Source organism: Fistularia commersonii, chromosome 31 (genome assembly GCF_037954325.1).
Source record: "Fistularia commersonii isolate RoL2024-O1a breed Wild chromosome 31, RoL_Fcom_v1.0, whole genome shotgun sequence".
Taxonomy (NCBI): domain Eukaryota; kingdom Metazoa; phylum Chordata; class Actinopteri; order Syngnathiformes; family Fistulariidae; genus Fistularia; species Fistularia commersonii.
The window spans coordinates 7,333,284-7,350,522 of record NC_141314.1 but is presented as its reverse complement, the minus strand read 5'-3'; the positions used below and the strand labels follow the sequence as shown (position 1 = coordinate 7,350,522).

At 47.3% G+C, this 17,239-nt stretch overlaps 1 protein-coding gene across 2 annotated transcripts in view; it reads left to right on the top strand.

Annotated features, from left to right (window-relative positions):
- il1rapl2 (interleukin 1 receptor accessory protein-like 2) overlaps window positions 1-17,239 on the top strand; it is a 305,106-nt gene that overhangs the window by 275,416 nt on the left and 12,451 nt on the right. For both annotated transcript variants that reach the window (XM_086178714.1, XM_086178713.1), the window contains exons 8-9: window positions 2,468-2,600; window positions 8,296-8,441. In XM_086178714.1, the coding sequence (XP_086034840.1) occupies window positions 2,468-2,600; window positions 8,296-8,441 (279 nt within the window). The remainder of the gene's footprint in view (window positions 1-2,467; window positions 2,601-8,295; window positions 8,442-17,239) is intronic.

The window sequence follows — 17,239 nt, the reverse complement described above, 5'->3', positions numbered from 1 at the left end:
AAAGTTCTTTATCTTCTGTAATGCAATTACAAAATCAAAAATGTCATACATTCTGGATTCATTACAAATCCACTGAAATATTGCAAGCCTTTTATTATTTCAATATTGCTGATTACGGCTAACATCTTAAGAAAACTCAAAAATCCTATCTCAAAATATAAGAATATCATGAAAACAAAATTTTTGTTTTTTTAATTGCATTACAGACGATAAAGAACTTTTATCACGATATTCAAATTTTCTGAGTTGGTCCTTTATGGCTCTTCCGGTGACGGCGTATGGCTCCCAGACAATTTTGAGTTGAAAAAAAGTAATCGGTTTGGGTCTGATTTTAAAATACTTGTGATATTTCTTCATAACACTGTGTCATTTTAAAGTAAACAGAAATTAGTTTTGCAGATAAATTGCACGGGTCACCCGTCGGTCGGGACCGGGAACCGATGGCTTCCGAGCACATCCGGGTCATTATAAAGGTGAAAAAATTAATTTTATCAGATAGCAAACTAGTTTATCCGCTTCAACCCTCGTAATGGAAAAAAAATGGCAAAAAGAGAAGAAGATGATGATTGCCGTGCATTCAAGGCTGCACAGACAGAGGAATTTGCATTTGCATCTGCAGTATGTCTGTTATGCAATGATAAAATCGCATCGATGAAACGGTCAAATATAAAGTCATATCTAATTTTAGATATGTTTTGAAAAAATAAAAAAAATGTTTTAAATCTTTAATTATACGTTAAAAATACTATAATGAAATATATTTAGAATTATTTGGCTTTTACGGCTCTCCCGGACAAAACGTTTCCCGACCCCTGTGTTAGATGTTCTGGAGGAGTGGCACTGAGATGGTTTGGCCGTGGACAGAAGAGGGACGGAGAAGATCTGGTCCAGAAGGATGCTGACGTTAGAGCTTCCGGGCAGGAGGTCCGGCCGAAGCTCGTGGGTCCTCCTGCCCTGCTGGGGCTGCCGGCGGCTCCTCGGCCCGCCAAGTGAACCCCGAGTTCCCTCTGTTTTCCTCTCCTGCCTCTTCAGTTCGTATCAGACGGATCCACGAATTCTGCTCCGCTTGAAAAGACTTTTCGGCTCTTGATGTTTCTTCGCTCCTGCTCGCGGTTCTTGAGATGAATCCGCCTCTTGGCTTGTTCTCTTCTCCTCCTTTGGAGATTTCCCCCGCAAAGGTTTTCAGATGTTATCCACAAGAGGTCTTCGGTGTCTGAGCCTCGAGAGCAGCCTTGCTTTTTCACAACCGCAGACTGACTCCTTTCTGGAGGTTTTATCCTGGAGATCCATAATTAAAGATCAAGATTAATAATAATGATATTATCAGGGGTTTATGAATGAAGAAAAGAGGAACACATATATATATATATATATATATATACATATATATATATTGCTGTGCGTAGTTCGCTATTCTCGATAAGGGATTTAAACAAACACACACGTACTTGTACTGTCCTGAGTAAATATACTGTTAAAAAAAACAAAGGGCAACCTTTGAACAATGCAATGTAACTCCAAGTCAGTCACACTTGTGTGAAATCAAACACTAATTCGTTTTGACTTGTTGTAAGGACATTAAATCAACGCTGGATCAGCCCGTCCTGTTTTTCCCCTTGAATTTTTTAGTGTAACTTCAAATCCAGACCTCCATGGGTTCATAAATTTGATTTTCGTCAATCATTTTTGTGTGATTTTGTTGTCAGCACATTCAACTATGAAATGAATAAAGTATTTAATAATAATATTTAATTCATTCAGATCTAGGATGTGTTATTTTAGTGTTCCCTTTATTTATTTGAGCAGTGTATATATATATATATATACATATATACATATATATATATATATATTAGAGGTAGAAGTGTTTATTGTCATGTGTACAGTGTTCGAAACGTGTTTTCCTGTAAAATGAAATTCTCACTTTGCTGTTCGCAGTGCATTTGGATTTGTATTGACAATAAATAGGTCGTGTAAACATCATTTTAAATATGACCGGTGTTGTCAGTGCAAGTGAAGCATTGAGTGCAGCTCGGTGTGCGGCTCACAAAGTGCAGGTGCAAAGATGAGCGCAGTTGAAACGGCAGTAGTTACATGTGCGGTGCTGCATTTCGATTGCAAAAAAAAAAGAATGCGTGTCAGAGGCAGAGGTTAACTGAGGCTCTGAATTTTCCAGATATGTGAAAGAGCGAGTGAATGCGTCCGTGTTTGACGCCTGAGCGAGAGGCTAAACTGGATATTACCAGTCGGCGCGTCGAATCCTCTCGGTTCCCAATCTCTGCAGGTCTCCGAGTGGACCTCCTGCTGCAGACCTACGGCTATTCCTCGCACGGGCTCCCCAGGCAAGGGGGACGGCAGACCTCTATTTGATTTTTAAAACGGCGGCTTGTGAAGGATGTCTGTATTTGGAGCTGAATTGGAGCTGTATTTGTATTTGGTCGCTGAGCTGCTACGTTGTGTGTTGCAGGGATGCCGCTCAGTCTCGACTGCAAGGCGTTCTTCGGATACAGCGGGGAGAACCGACGGCCCATCATCTACTGGATGAAAGGGGAGAAGTTTGTGGAAGAACTCGCCGGGCACATCAAGGAGAGCGAAGTCAGGTAACTGCAATCGGAAGATCGACCTCCCCGTGATCGGAGGTGGACCGACCTCCGCCCTCACTCTCGCTGGTTGACCTCCTCCGGGTCCGCCGGGTCTGACCGCCCAAGTCTAACGTCTCCATTACCCGTGTCACCGTTCATCATGGTCTATTTATCTCCAGGCCGGCGTGCCGCGCGCAGAAAAGCACCGGTAAAGCGTTCCTCATGTATTCACAGCTCAGCTCTCCATTGATAATTAATCTCTGACTCCAGCTGTTCTCCCTCTTCTGCCGGTATCTAATTTTCTCTCTCATGATTTATGACTCTTTGAGTCTTCCTTGACAGATTTTTTTTTTTTTTTCTTTCCTCCCACAACTTTCCCAAGCGAAAAAAAAAAAAGAAAATATGAATACTCATAATAAACTTAAATTGAATCCATTTTCTCCCCTGTTGGGACCAATTACACGGGGCTCTACAGGGAGACGGCTGATCGTCTGCAGGGTGTCGGATATCATTAGCACAGCTCGCCGCAGTGCCGGAGAAACCGCCGGACTGCTGACGCCCAAAACAACACTTTGTCGTCGATCTGTCGCGCGTTGATGTGAACACCGCGGATGAAAACGGGTCTTCAGTCCGGGGTTTGTCGCTTCGATACGGCCCGATATCACGGTGCCTCTCCAACAGGGACCGCCGAACAAGATGGGTTGCTAGTATAAAATCTCAGAAGAGATTCTTCATTTTCGGCCTGCCGGGGTTGAACTTTGTCAGAACCGAACTGAAGATTTCAGGAAGACTGGAGGAGGTAGTTTTGGAGGCCCTAAATTGCCAAGACGTGTGAATGGTTTGTTGGTGTCTATTTGACGGACTGGCCCAGGATCCTTCCTCTCGCCCAATGAAAACGATTCTTCAAAATGATAGTATTTATAGAAACACAAACGACAAACAGAGAATTATAAAAACTCTGTGCGTACCGGGGATCCTTTTCAGACTGTATAACAGCAGTCTGGATGACACACAACTCTGTATTTGTGCGACCACAACCTACCTCACCCACTCACACATGTCACGCCCTAACTTATCTATTTTTTATTTTTTTTTATCAGTTTATTTATTGTTGGTCTCAGCCCATTTGCATCCTGCTTATTTCTTTTATTTTTTTTTGACATTGCTATTGTCACACCGTTTATGTTCCTATCCCTGTTGCTTTGGTTGTCTATTGTGTTGTCCGTTCTTATCCTAGATGTTGCTGTTCTCTCCGCTGTCTATTTATTGGTGGATGTCTTTTGCTATCTTCCAATTGTCTTCTAATTGTCTCTTTATATTTATATTCATATTTATTGACACCATAACTGTTACACTGCTGTGATAAAAGAATTTCCCCTGTGATCTTATCTCATCTTATCTTATCTTATCTTGTCTTATCTTATCTTATCTTATCGTATCTTATCTTATCTCATCTCATCTCATCTCATCTCATCTCATCTCATCTCATCTTATCTTTTCTTATCTTATCTTATCTTATCTCATCTCATCTCATCTCATCTCATCTCATCTCATCTCATCTCATCTCATCTCATCTTATCTTATCTTATCTTATCTTATCTTATCTTATCTTATCTTATCTTATCTTTGAGCATATCTTATGGCTCCTGGAACCCAACTTGAAGATAAATGTTACTAACCTCTAAAACAGTGAATACAAAGCAGCGGAGCCGGACATCTGTCAGGCTCACGACTGAATTCATTTCCATCAGTCCTGATCCAGAGAGGCCGCGCACGCGTTGAGATGCAGAGATACACACTGACAGAATGAATGCCAGGATCCCTTTCTTCTCTTCTCTTGGCTTCCTCCGTAAATATCCTCCGGCGGTACCACGGCTTCCAGATCGTGGAGGGAGGAACGCGACGTAGCAACGACGGATCAGTGTGAACAAAATGACGGGTCTTAGCTGAGATGCTAGATGATGTTCTCGGGCCTGCAGCCGCAGGGAAGCCATCCGCCTGTCAGAAGTATCACACGTATGCATGTAATACTTGTAGTCTTTTTATGAGACGCATTGAACCACATGAAGATCTGTTTTTCAGCCGGATTGGTTGACGTCAATGAATCATCAGGAATGCAACCAACTTTGGAATATTTCACCCCGAAGCTATGACGGAGTCAGGTACCTTCCCTCTGCGGCTGTGCGAAGCTCGGTCGTGAGGCTGAGCCAACCAAACGGGCGTCAGTCAGTTCTCCCGAACCGGAAGGCGGACGTTTGGTCCAAAAGTGACAAACCCGGAGGCGGAGTGTGTTAAGCCGAGGTGTGTGTTGCACCTCATCTCCGCCGGCTCCCCTCTTTGGCCGCTGTGATAATCACCCCGGTGGCAACGGTTCTTTCCTATTTTGCCCGGGATTGGATCTGACTAATTACCGAAATATGTGTTTTGGATGACGTGCAAACACGAGCACATGTGGCCCTGGCCGGCCGGGGCTGAGGAAGCGAGGGTGGAGCGCGGAGGGATTAATGTGCACCGTGGCGGCGGGAGTCCGCCTGCGCCCGTGCGATTGCAGGAGTCGGGCCGCCGGTGCGATCGGATCAGATATAACCGCAGGGCACGGCCGGGATGCAGCGCTCATCAGGCAAAGGTTAATGCAAAACCACGGGCAATGATTAGCTTCACATCTAAATACCCACTTTCATGCACAGTCTCTAAATCCGGCGCTCCGGTCTGCCGGGGGGCGAACCTTGTCTGAGCAGATCCGCCATCAGAGATCTCGCCCTGGAAGCTGCGAGCCGGGTTTAAGAGCCGGGTCAACAAGCAGAACTCCAACCTGCATAATCAGTTGAACGAGACCCCGCTAACGTGACCTCGGACCCTCATCTGGATGAAGCACAAGAACGGGAGAAGAACGATGATTTCAAGCAGAAAAGAGTCTTCATCATGACGGGTGCCGGGAGGACATGGAGAGAAGATGTTCTCTGCAGAGGGAAGGGATTTGGTCACCCGGATCATAGCACCTTCATTACATTATTACATTACATTACATTTGGCAGACGCTTTTATCCAAAGCGACTTACAATAGAAGAAATAGGGACTGCAAATAACACTTGCAAATACAAGATGCACAGGAAATATAGCTTGGGTTAGTGAGTTTTTTTTTTTGTTTTGTTTTGTTTTTTGACAAAGACATACACAAACGTACACACACACACACACACACACACACACACACACACCCTGCATAGCCTAACTTGGTGCCTAGCCTGATCTGGGGCATCAGCGCAGTAAAAAGTCCTGAAAGAGAAAAGTTTACATGTTTCTTGTAGGTTTAGATAGATGATACTAGTCTTGTTGCTTCCGGGTCTTGTTGCTACCTTCACAGCTGAGACAATAGGACCAGTCAGGACGGAAGAATCCTGATGCAACAGCAACTCATTCGTTCATCATCTATAACACAGTCAGGGTAGCCTATCCCAGCTGTGATTGGACGAGAGGCGATTCACCCTGGACCAATCACAGGGCCACATATGGAGATAAACAACCATTCACCCTCTCATCGTCTGGAGAGCGTCGGGCCTCCGATGAACCCCCTTAACGTGTTTGAACTGCGAGAGGAACCCGGAGGAACCCGACGCAACGCAGACACGGGGAGAACATCGGAGACTCCACACAAGAAGGAACCCCGTGGGAATCTGAGCCGCCACCTTCTGGCTGTGAGCGGAAAGCTCTAACCTCTGCCCACCGTGATATTTTATTTACCAAAAAGCCAAATGATTGCAGTCTGGGTAGAGTCACGGGTTACGTGTGGAGGTGCGATCGCCGACTCATACTCGGTCATGTGAATCGTGTCCAGACATCTGCATGAACGCAGACTCTTATTTTTAGAACAATGGTTACACAAGAGAGGGGGCACGAAGGGCCGAGCCTCCTCAAACCCATGAGGGATGCTCTGGGACAGAGGATGTGGAGTCACAGGTGCACTTGTTAGCGCTGAATTGTTGGGTCTGAAATCCTTAAGTCTATTTTCTTGGCAGGAAGGAGGCGGATATTGTCGGTCGTAGAACCGCCAAACATTCAGGAATTTGGCCTCGCTTATTTTTAGCCTAATCCCAAAATCTTCCCTCATAAAAAGACAGCAAAGGCAGATTTTCAGTTCTTCACGTACACATGGGCCGTCATAATACCAGACCATGAAATAGGATAGACACACACACACACACACACACACGCGCACACAAAGAGGCATTATTGTTAAAAACTCTCCAAATGTTCTTTCCACTGAGATGCTAAGTCTAAAATCGACATTTATATATTTCATCAGAAAACAGAGCTGAGCAGGAGAATCTCTCAGCCAACCCTGAAGGTATCATTCAATAAAACAGCAGATGCCAGCAGTAAGAGACAATGGGAGGATGGAAAGGAAAGCCAGCAGAAGACTGATCAGGACAACCTGGATGCCCCCGAATCTCCTGCTAAGCGCTCTGGCTGCTCGTACAAGAATCCCGGCGTCTTTTTTTTTTCAAGTCAAATTCAACTTTATCGTCAATACTGCCATGTTCACACATACGGAGCATTGAAATAGCGATGCTCTGAGACCCGCGGGGCAAAAGTACAAAAAAATGATAATACTATGTCAGAGAGAACAACCAACAACGCCAAGTTATTCTGATTGTACGGTTTTATTTCTTTTTTTTTAAAGTGACAGGAGTCACTAAGGTGCTAAGGTGCAGTTGCAAAGAAAAATAAATGTGATAGCAGTGATGGCAAGTGCAACTGCATCACCCGTTTTACAGTGCATTTTCATTTCAGTGAATGAGTCCGTGAAAGAGTTCTTATCTCGTCATTGCAGAACCAGCCGACACCTGTGTGTCGTCAGACACCAGCTGGGTGTTTGTACTTGATCTACTTATGATTGCACCCGAACCATGATGCAGGCTGTGGTTGGTTTGGATCAAAACGGGTTTGGGTCGGGTTTGGTTGGGTTGTGTTTGTTGGGTTGGTTGGTTTCGTTGGGTTGGGTTTGCTAGGTCGGGTTCGGAAGCTCACAAGAATTTGACTGAGACCCCCCCCCCCCCCCCCCCCCCGCCCACCCCATCATAACGTATGGAGGAACTTTGGAGTTTTGATCCACAATGTAATCCTGCACTGTGAACAAAGAGAAGAACGCTTTGCAGAAACCGAGGTCCTTCTCAGACAAAGTATGACCACAAATATCTGTCCTTCGGCATGTTTGGTTTTATGTTACGATTCCCTGTCACAAAACCGGGGAAGAGTATTAACCCCTGGCTGAGGTGCGGCGGCCGTCCTCCTCGCGGGTGTCAACGGCAGGACGTCCTCGCCGTCAGGAGAGAAGCTCTTCCAGCGGCGGCTGGTGTTTCCTCCACCAGCCTCTTTGCTTACTCTGCCTTCCTTTCTGGGCCGCACTCTGCCCTCAGCCGCTTTCCCCCACGCATCATTTCCCCTCCTCCAGTTTCTTTTATCGCATTTTTACGACTGTTGTCCCCTCCTTTCTCTTTTCTAATCTGCGTCTACCCCCCGCCTTCTCCCTCCTACAGGGCTTTTAGAGGAATAATTTGGGAAACACTGAGCCGTCTGTCCTCAAAATGTACATTTGTGTTTGTCTTGCTTGTCCTCCTTTTGGCACTTTGCTTTTAATGTATCACGCAGTCTTGTGTGCCTCAGAACGGAGATGCCCCACAGTCACGTAACGGAGTCTCTTTTGTTTGTCCAGGGTCTTGCGAGAGCATTTGGGGGAGATGGAGGTGCAGCTGTCCTTGACGTTTGACGCCGTCGAGGAGGCCGACCTGGCCAACTACACCTGCTTTGTGGAGAACCACATCGGCAGGCGCAGCGGGAGCGCCATCCTGCAGAAGAAAGGTAGACCGTTCGCTCACTTCGGATTCGAAAGATCGAGAAACGTTAAAGAACCCTCGGGCGTCCGCGCAGGCTGCTGAAGGGGTTTTTCACTGAGAAATAAAACCACGAGCTCACGGGTACATTTGCGAACACCGTCAGCTTCCCGTTCTTCTTACGACTTTCCAACATCTATTATCCCCCCTGCAACCGCAGGCCCTCCTCCTCCTCCTCCTCGCCGCTATCATCATCACGGTTTTCACCGTTATGATCCTCGCTCCGCGGTATAATTGCCTATCAGAATTTACGGGAGTTAAATGAAGCCGAGGGCGGGCCCCCGCGGTACTTCGGAGCAGTTTTAAAAGATGAGCCTGGATTAAGGCTCACCATGTTTTCCCGCCGTTTGCGTCGTCAACGTTTTATTAGGGAAGGTGCTAGAACCTGACAAATGTAGGCCATCCGCGCAATGAAAGGGTTGCGGTGATGGCTCTCAGATAGCGTGGGACGGACGGATGGGCCGAGTGTAAGAGCTTATTTGGCCGCGGGGCACTTTTCAAGGCTCTTTGTTTTTTTGTTGTTCTTTCTTTATTATATATTTTCTAAATCAACGGCCATGATCAGATGAAGGATGGTGCGGAGAATGTCACGTCAAGTCTAATCACAGGACAGAATCATGAACACGATTTGCTTCTGGGGCTTTTACAGTCTAATATATGACACCCTGTCATTAGAATAGATGAATAAATAAATGTACCACAGGAAACCCCTTTTAAAGGCTAAATAAAAGAACCCTCGGCGAAAACCAGGGAAGCATCCGTCTCCCAGGAGAGAGAGGCGGTGCACGGAAAGCAGCACAGCAACCAACTACCAAACATACGTGGCAAAAATCCTGCTGTATCTGGATAAGGAGATGCTTTCGAACGTAAAGTCGAAGTCCATTCCAAGAAGTAGCCTCCTCCTTCGGGGGAGCCTTCTGGTCCTGCATTACCGAACTAGGCGGGGAGGGATCACGGAAGGGACTGGTGGGACACGAGCAACTCCAAAACAAACCAAGAGGAAGAAGAGGAGAACGAGGTGGACACCATGGAGATGGAAGCAGCCACAGCGCTCATGGAATGATAACCATGGACTCTCAGGTGGTTGCAGCATCTTTCTCTTCTCCCTGGACGGCTTCAACGTGTGAAGAATCCTCGTTAGCCGTTAGCTAACTCCGCACTTGTCCTGGCCAAAATGTAGATGTTCCTCCGCGAGCCCTGGAAACCCCTCTGTAGCATAGCAGGACAGAAGAGCTCGGACCTCTCGGACGCTCCGTTTCTGTCTGCTTCTGAACATTTTGTCCCGAGAAAACATCTGACCAGAGACCGGGATAGGTTTTAAAGATGGCGCTCCGCAGGGGAGTATTTGCTATGAGTTCCTATGGAACCTAAGAGCGCCGCAGGAGCCGACGTCCATGGATCCTGGTTTCTCTGCTGTCTGAAATGCGCTAAGAATCAGCCTTGTTCCTGAGACGGGAGCTGCAGAAAGCCCCCGCTGTGAGGAGGTGGTTGACGATTGAATGGGATGCGATGGATGCCGGGAAGTGCGATGCATCGCCAGCTGTGACACATGTTCAGGTTAAAAGATCTGGGGTGTGCTGAGAGGATGCTAACGCCGTGCGGGTTCAAGACGAGTGCAACACGGTGAAAAGTGGCCGGCGCTCAGGAGGACAGCGGGTGACCTCCGCTCAGGCGTGGAGACCAGCATGCCGAGCTGGAGAAGGAGGAGGGGAGCAAAGCGCAGCTTGAACTCGGGGTCGGTATTAGAGGAGCTCCAGATTGGGGTTGGACGACGAGCCGCGCGTTCTGCCGTCCGCTGGATTAAGTCCTGACCCCAAGAAGACCGGAATCCGCTGCCGCGCTCGGAGTTTGTGCCTGAATTACCTGCTATCGACCCCGAGCTCCCGCTCGCTGTTCAAGGAGGAAAAACAGAAAGGCTTTGCAAAAAAAATTGAAAATGTTATTTAACAGGAAAAAGCACAAAGACAGCGCCAGACAGAAATGGCTTCCAGACTTTATCAAGGAAAGGGTATAAATTACAACTCGGTAATGATGTCACGAAAGTACCCAACTCCCAATGATGGGTTATTTACGGAGCGGGGCTGCTACAACGCCCCACTTATATGGAACCCACTTATGGAAAACTCCATAAGATTATTAATAAATGAGAATCAGATATTAGTCCCTACTGATCACCAGTTGGAGGCCGTGATTAATATATTGTGTCCGGGTGCAGGATGCACGTCGGCTCTACGGAGAACACGCGTGATACGTTAAAGCTTTACTCATGACGCGAATCGGCCATTTGCCGAATGCGTCGTTCGTTCTTTATCGCAGGGGTCGGGAACCTTTTTGACTGGGAGAGCCATAAAAGCCAAATATTTCTTGATATGTTTCATCGAGAGCCATATAGTATTTTTAACGCACAAAAAATGAAATACGTTTTACTTTTAATGCGACCTCTGGTTCTGCATGGATTTGCTCTAAGTGCTGCTCTATATTTGACCGTTTCATCTATGCAATTTTATCATTGCATATTAGACGTACCGCAGATCCAAATGCAAATTCCTCTGTCCACGCAGCCTGGAATGCATGGTAATCATCGTCTTTTTTTTCTTTGTCTCCATCTTTTCCGTTACAAGGGTTGATGCGGATAAAGTAGTTGGCTATTTGATAAAATTAACTTCTTCACCTTTACAATGACCCAGACGTGCTCAGAAGCCAATGGTTCCTGACGCGACCGACAGGTGACCCGTGAAATTTATCTTCAAAACTAATTTCTGTTTACTTTAAAATGACACAGTATTATGAAGAAATCTTCTTCTTCCTTCGGCTCTTCCCTTCAGGGGTCGCCACAGCGTATCAACTTTCTCCATCTAACCCTAAAATTATTATGGAGAAATATCACAAGTATTTTAAAATACTTTCTTTTTCAACTCAAAATTGTCTGGGAGCCATATGGCATCACCAGAAGAGCCATATATGGCTCGCGAGCCATAGGTTCCTGACCCCTGCTTTATCAACACCACTTATCCTGCGGTCAGGGTAACATGCGGGCCGGAGCCTATCTCTGCAGTGATTGGTCGATCATAAAAATGCAGCGGTCAATTTGCAAAACTCTCCAATTTATCCTTTATCATTTATTCAATGGATGATTTCCAGATTATGTTTTGGAGATGTCTGCGGCAGGACGCAGTTAAACGCTTCGGGCTTCGCAAGACTTCATTTAATTTCTGAAAGACATTGATTAGACATCAGAAGCACCTTAATTTAACATTGCGGCGACATCGATTTTACTTCAGCAAAATTTACATGAGATGTCGGGAAAACAATAGTTTAACGTCAGAACCGCTTCAATTAAACACCTCATTGGCGGCAGGGATGAGTTTCATTTGAGCGTAGGAGGTGGAACTTAGAACTCCTCAAACACCTATTTATTCTAGCTAATTGCGGAAGCCTGTCTTCCGTCTCGGTGCTAGCTTTAGCCGACGTCCTTGCTTCCGGAGATCATCTATTTGTTTACATATTTATTCAGTCATTATCGAGACATCTGGGGCCGAGGCCCTGCTGTCACCGGCTCCGAGACGCAGTTCAGCCTGGATCAGTCCTTTACAGGGACGCATAGACACGCATACCGTTATTCACATCAGAACATCCTGCGGCTAAAATCAATCTTTTGTCCATAGCCTTGTTCCGAGGGAGCGTCTATGCAACCATAGCTCCTGAAGTTTCTTTGCTGTTCTTCATATATGTAGTATATGCATATTTTGATTATATATTTATATATAGAGCGATCGAGCATCATCTATGCATCATCGCTATCCTATGTATGAACAAACTATGTGTTGTGTGTTTTTTTAAGATAAGATAAGATAAGATAAGATAAGATAAGATAAGATAAGATAAGATAAGATAAGATAAGATAAGAAAAGATAAGATAGTACATTATTGATCCCCACAGGTGAAATTTGTTGTTACAGCAGCGCAACAATAACCATTGAATAAATATGAATATAAATATAAAATAGAAGAGACTTTAGAAGAGATCAGAAAGAAAAATACACATTGTCTAATTGAGTCCTTGTATTTATGAAAAGAAAAACTGGACTTAAATTATCCACCGGCAGCAAATCAAAATTGCCGTCCTCTTTCTGTGAGCTGTCATCCTGTTACTGGTGCGTGCAGCCGCTTATTAAGAGCGACGAAAATATTTTGACACATTTTATTTAGATGTTACAAGATCGCCATGAGCTTAACATTTCGAATTTCATTTAAAAAAATGAACAAACTTTAATTAAATTTTTCAGAAATCACAGTGAGCCGCGGGTTTGCTGACCCCTGGTCTGGTATCCGGGGCGCAGACGTCGCCATTGACAACCGAAGCTGCAAACCCGGAGAATCGCAGCCTCTCACTGAAGCTCAGTTTCGCAAAATCGCCGTCCTGGATGTGAACGTCACTCAGTTCACAGATGGTCTGAGGAAAGAAGTGGCTCCTCGGCCCTGGAGACCACATCACGGAAGAGAACATGATCCTGTGCGTGGCTTTAAATATCCCGCTGAAGAATACATGAGGGCTCCTCGTGCAGAACATCAGCAGCACTCCTGCGCTTCCCCAGGTTCCCCCCCCCCGATGAGCTTTTTGAGTCGGAGGCCGCGATCTCGTGGCTGCAAACATGGCCGCCGTAGGAGGTGGAGAAAGGCACGGCAATCGTGGACGGAGATAAACAGGCACGTGAATAGCGAGAGACGGAAGGAGGCAGGAAAATGGAGAGGAAGTGGCGGGAGGTGAGGGGTGGGGAGAGGGGGGGGTAATGGATTCAGAGTGAAAGATAAAGATGGGGAAGGTAAGGGGAGGGAGGTGTTGGAGGACTAATAACAGGGCCGCCTCGCTCCCCATCCGACTCCCGCTGAAGGCCCCGGGTGTCAAATCTATCTTACTATACTTAACTATCACCCAGGGGACGCTCCGACACAGGCCAGCGCACACACTCTCACTCACACACACACACACACACACACACGTCCAGAGGAGGGATGGGAAGTGTGGCGTTGTCATTAGTTAACGGTGTAATTAGGCAGATGAACACAGGAAGTGCTATTTGTTGTTAAAGGATTTAGCGGGTGGGGAGGGGGGGGGGGTCGTCAGTCGGAGTAAATCTTGATGCAATCGGCTGCAGCGTCACCGTGGGCCTGCATGGTGTGTTTGATAGTATGCGGCTATATGTTGCATATGTATCTATATTTATATTTATATATACAGTCCTGTGCATTTGGCTGCCTACCGTTCGCCTCAGTCACATGGAAATGGGTTGCAAGGTGTTGAAACACGCCCGGAGCCAATATTTATTCATTCACTCATTCATTCATGCCAATTATCCTGCACCCAGGGTTGTGGGAGGGCTCGAGCTGTCATCGGGCGAAAGGCTCGGGTTCACCCTGGACCGGCCAATCACAGGGACTCATACAGAGATATTAGACCATTCGCCCTCTCATTTATACGGCTGGGTAATGGTCTCCAGTGGACCTCCTGCAAGAAGGTGCACCATCGGTCACCATCGTGGGCGTTTGCACGGGCAGGCTGGTCAATCAGAGACTCTGTGACGTCTAATTTGAGCCGTTTGACATTTTCCCCGTTGCGTGAAGCCCATCTGGGTAAAGCCCGAGATCGCTGGGAGTTTACAGGCTGTGTGAAATGGACAATGAAAAGGTTGTACTTTCGCTAATTAATCCACTAATTAATCCGATTCGTGCGAGACAAGAAAGGCTGAATGTTCACGACACACGGACACGAGCGCAAAGGGCAAAGAGTACGACTACTAAGACCGGATAATGTCAGAGGAAATTCTTATTAGACGGTGAATAAATGAAAGAATGATCGAAGGAAGTAGATGGGAAGCAGCAGAGACACCGTTTGGACACGGACAGAGGAGGGATGGTAAAGTCTGGGAAGAAGGATTCGGAGGTTGGATCTGCCAGGAAAGAGGAAAGAGGAAGGAGGAAGTGCTCTTGCTCGCGCCTTGTGAGGAAGGTATCCTCAGTCGGCAAGGCGAGATCTTCCTTGGTGTAGCCTTCAGTTCCCCATTAGCCAACCGAATGTTGTCGGGGATGTGTCTGGCTCGACCTACGGCCAATCAGAGGAGTGAAACATGTAGCTAGACAGCCAATGAAAGAGGGAGTAACACGAGTAACATGAACTACAAGTTTGCTTGGAAAAAATGTCCTCTTCTTCCTCCTCCCCTTTCGGCTGTTCTTTTCAGGGGTACTCTCAGCCAATCACCTGCCTCCATCTGACCCAGATGGGTTTCAGCAAGACTTCAGACCGCAGGGAGCTGCTTTTAGTCGGTTCTCTTTCGGCACAGGCTCCTCTCCGACTGCTTCTACTTCAGTATATCGGTGTATCATCGGCGTGGTGGAGCACAGATCAGAACGCCCGGTCGTGCTCACCTTCAAATTCGATCTTGAGATCATCCGATGCTTAAACCCGCCGCCTTTGGTGAGTCAGCGTGTTGCCTTTGCGGCAAGAGCCCCTCGTCCTCGTACGAACTGATGAAACTAAACCCGCTGTTTAAAAGACCGAGCCGAAAACAGCGGAGCTAACCTATCAGCTGAACCGGATAAAGCAAATCACATCAACAGTGTGGTTTGTAATTTGCCCCCATCATCGGGGGAGGGGGGGCAAGTCCTTCAAAGTTCATAAACCACGCTAAGTAGCTAATATTCCTTTCTGCCACCTCCTTGCCCGATGCCTCCAGGCGAGGTTGCATCAGAGCGCCGGATCGTGACGCGACAGCCTAAACAAAGCACATGTTAGCCTAAGTTGGCGCGAGTTACCGAAGCTTGATTTCACATGAATGTGTGTGATTGGATTAGGGTGCGCTCTCACCCCCCAGCGACCCGGAGTAACGCGGTGTCGTGTCGGCGTTTCACGTATGCGCTGACACGCTCGCCGCCCAGACACAACATCTGCAGCCGGCGGGGCGGAAGGAGCCCGAGAGATGGGCTTTACTAGAAAGAGAGGGAGGAGGAGGAGGAGGAGGAGGAGGACGCTCGGGGACACGGCCTCCTCGACATCACTTGAATGTTCCCCTGATTCGGGGCTCCGTTTATGGACAATGGCTTCAGATTTTCGGGCGACGCGGAATGATTCGGCACGACGGGTCTCCAAACACTTCATCACGGGCGAGTTGGACGGGGACCAGATATCTGAGAGGTCCGAGCGCATCTCCGGCCAGCTGTTCGAACCGCGTCACCGATTCACCCGGACGTTGAAAAAGGACTCGGATTAGTCCGAGATGACGCGCCTGCTGTTTGCAGACTCCGTCGTCCGCGTAAGGAGAAAAAGGAATCACCCGTTGATGTTTTTACTCGTCGTTGGCTGCGACAAATGAAAAGTGTGAGAGACTGGATTAAGGTAAAGCTGCGATCAGGAGGATTCATCCCCCCGCCGTCCTGTTGCGGGGAGATGGATCGCCATCCTGGGGTATCTTCAGAGCAAGACCAGGATAAGAAGATCATTGGGAAGATTTAAAATAGTTAGACGCGGCGTCCTTCAGGGACTGTTTGCACAAAAAGATAAAAGATTTTGTTTTCATTCATCCATTCATCTATTTATTTGGGTGACACAGTGGAACAGCGGTCAGTGCTTCCGTGTCAAAGCAAGAAGGTTCCCTGGTTGTTCGCTTTACCCTCACCGGCTAAAACCATGGAGGACGTTTATTGAAAATTGTCCAGATGTGAAGGATTGAATGCCTCAACATGAGGTGTGAGGGAGTGTGACGGAGAACCCCACCTCTCAGTTTTGACGAATGAATGAATATTTATCAATTCATTATTTGCTCCGGCTAATTGCTCGGCTCTTTGCTTAGTGAGTTATTTTCGAATAAATTTGAATAAAATGCTCTGCGCCGGTAGGACTGGACTTTGTGTATTCATGAGATAAGGGGTGACGAGTCTCTCCGGACAGGAGGTTGTTTTTCCCTCCAGATCGTCCGTGGGTGGAGAATCATGATCTCGTCCTAGAGAACCTGCCCGGCGGGGCCTTCAGGATGGCGGCGACAGGGAAAACCTGGAGCCAAAAGACCAAAACGAGACATTTCGGCAGCTAATCGTGTCTCCAACGGCTCGGCCCGTCCGCCGCGTCTGCGACGCTTTGCATTGTTCGTGTGTTTGTCTGTCATTTGGTCGCTTGAGTTGATTTGCTGGCAAATGAGTTTCCCCACGGCGGCGGTGGCGGCGGCGGGGACGCGGGGGGGGCGAAGCCTAGTAATCCAGCGGCGGGAAGAGCACAGGCTGATTATCCTGGCGGTGAGCAGAGGAAGAACGTCACACATGATGAGTGACGTAAGAACCTCAAGGAAAAGTCTGTTTTTGTGGAGCCTGTGTGTGTGTGTGTGTGTGTGTCTGCGCGCGCGTGTGTGTGTGTCTGCGTTCGTCGTCATCATCGCTGACTAATATCTGCGGCGTCTGATCCAGGAGGACGCTTTAAATGCAGCGTTTTCACAGCGGCTCATTATTAATGGAAAGAATAGGACAGATAGATGAAGATGGGGGGGGTGATGGAGTGAGAGGGGAAGAGAAGGAGAGGAAGGGAAGGAGGAGAAGAGGAGGAGGAAAGGAGGAGAGGAGAGGAAAGGAGGAAGGGAGGAGAGGAGAGGAGGCCGCTAAATGTGTCACCGCTAATGGAAGATGTCGGAGTTCACTTTGCTGCAGAGCAAATATTTGGCCTTTTTTTTCTGTCGTCCCTTTGCCGTCCCGTCCTCAATTGCAAACACACACACACACACACAC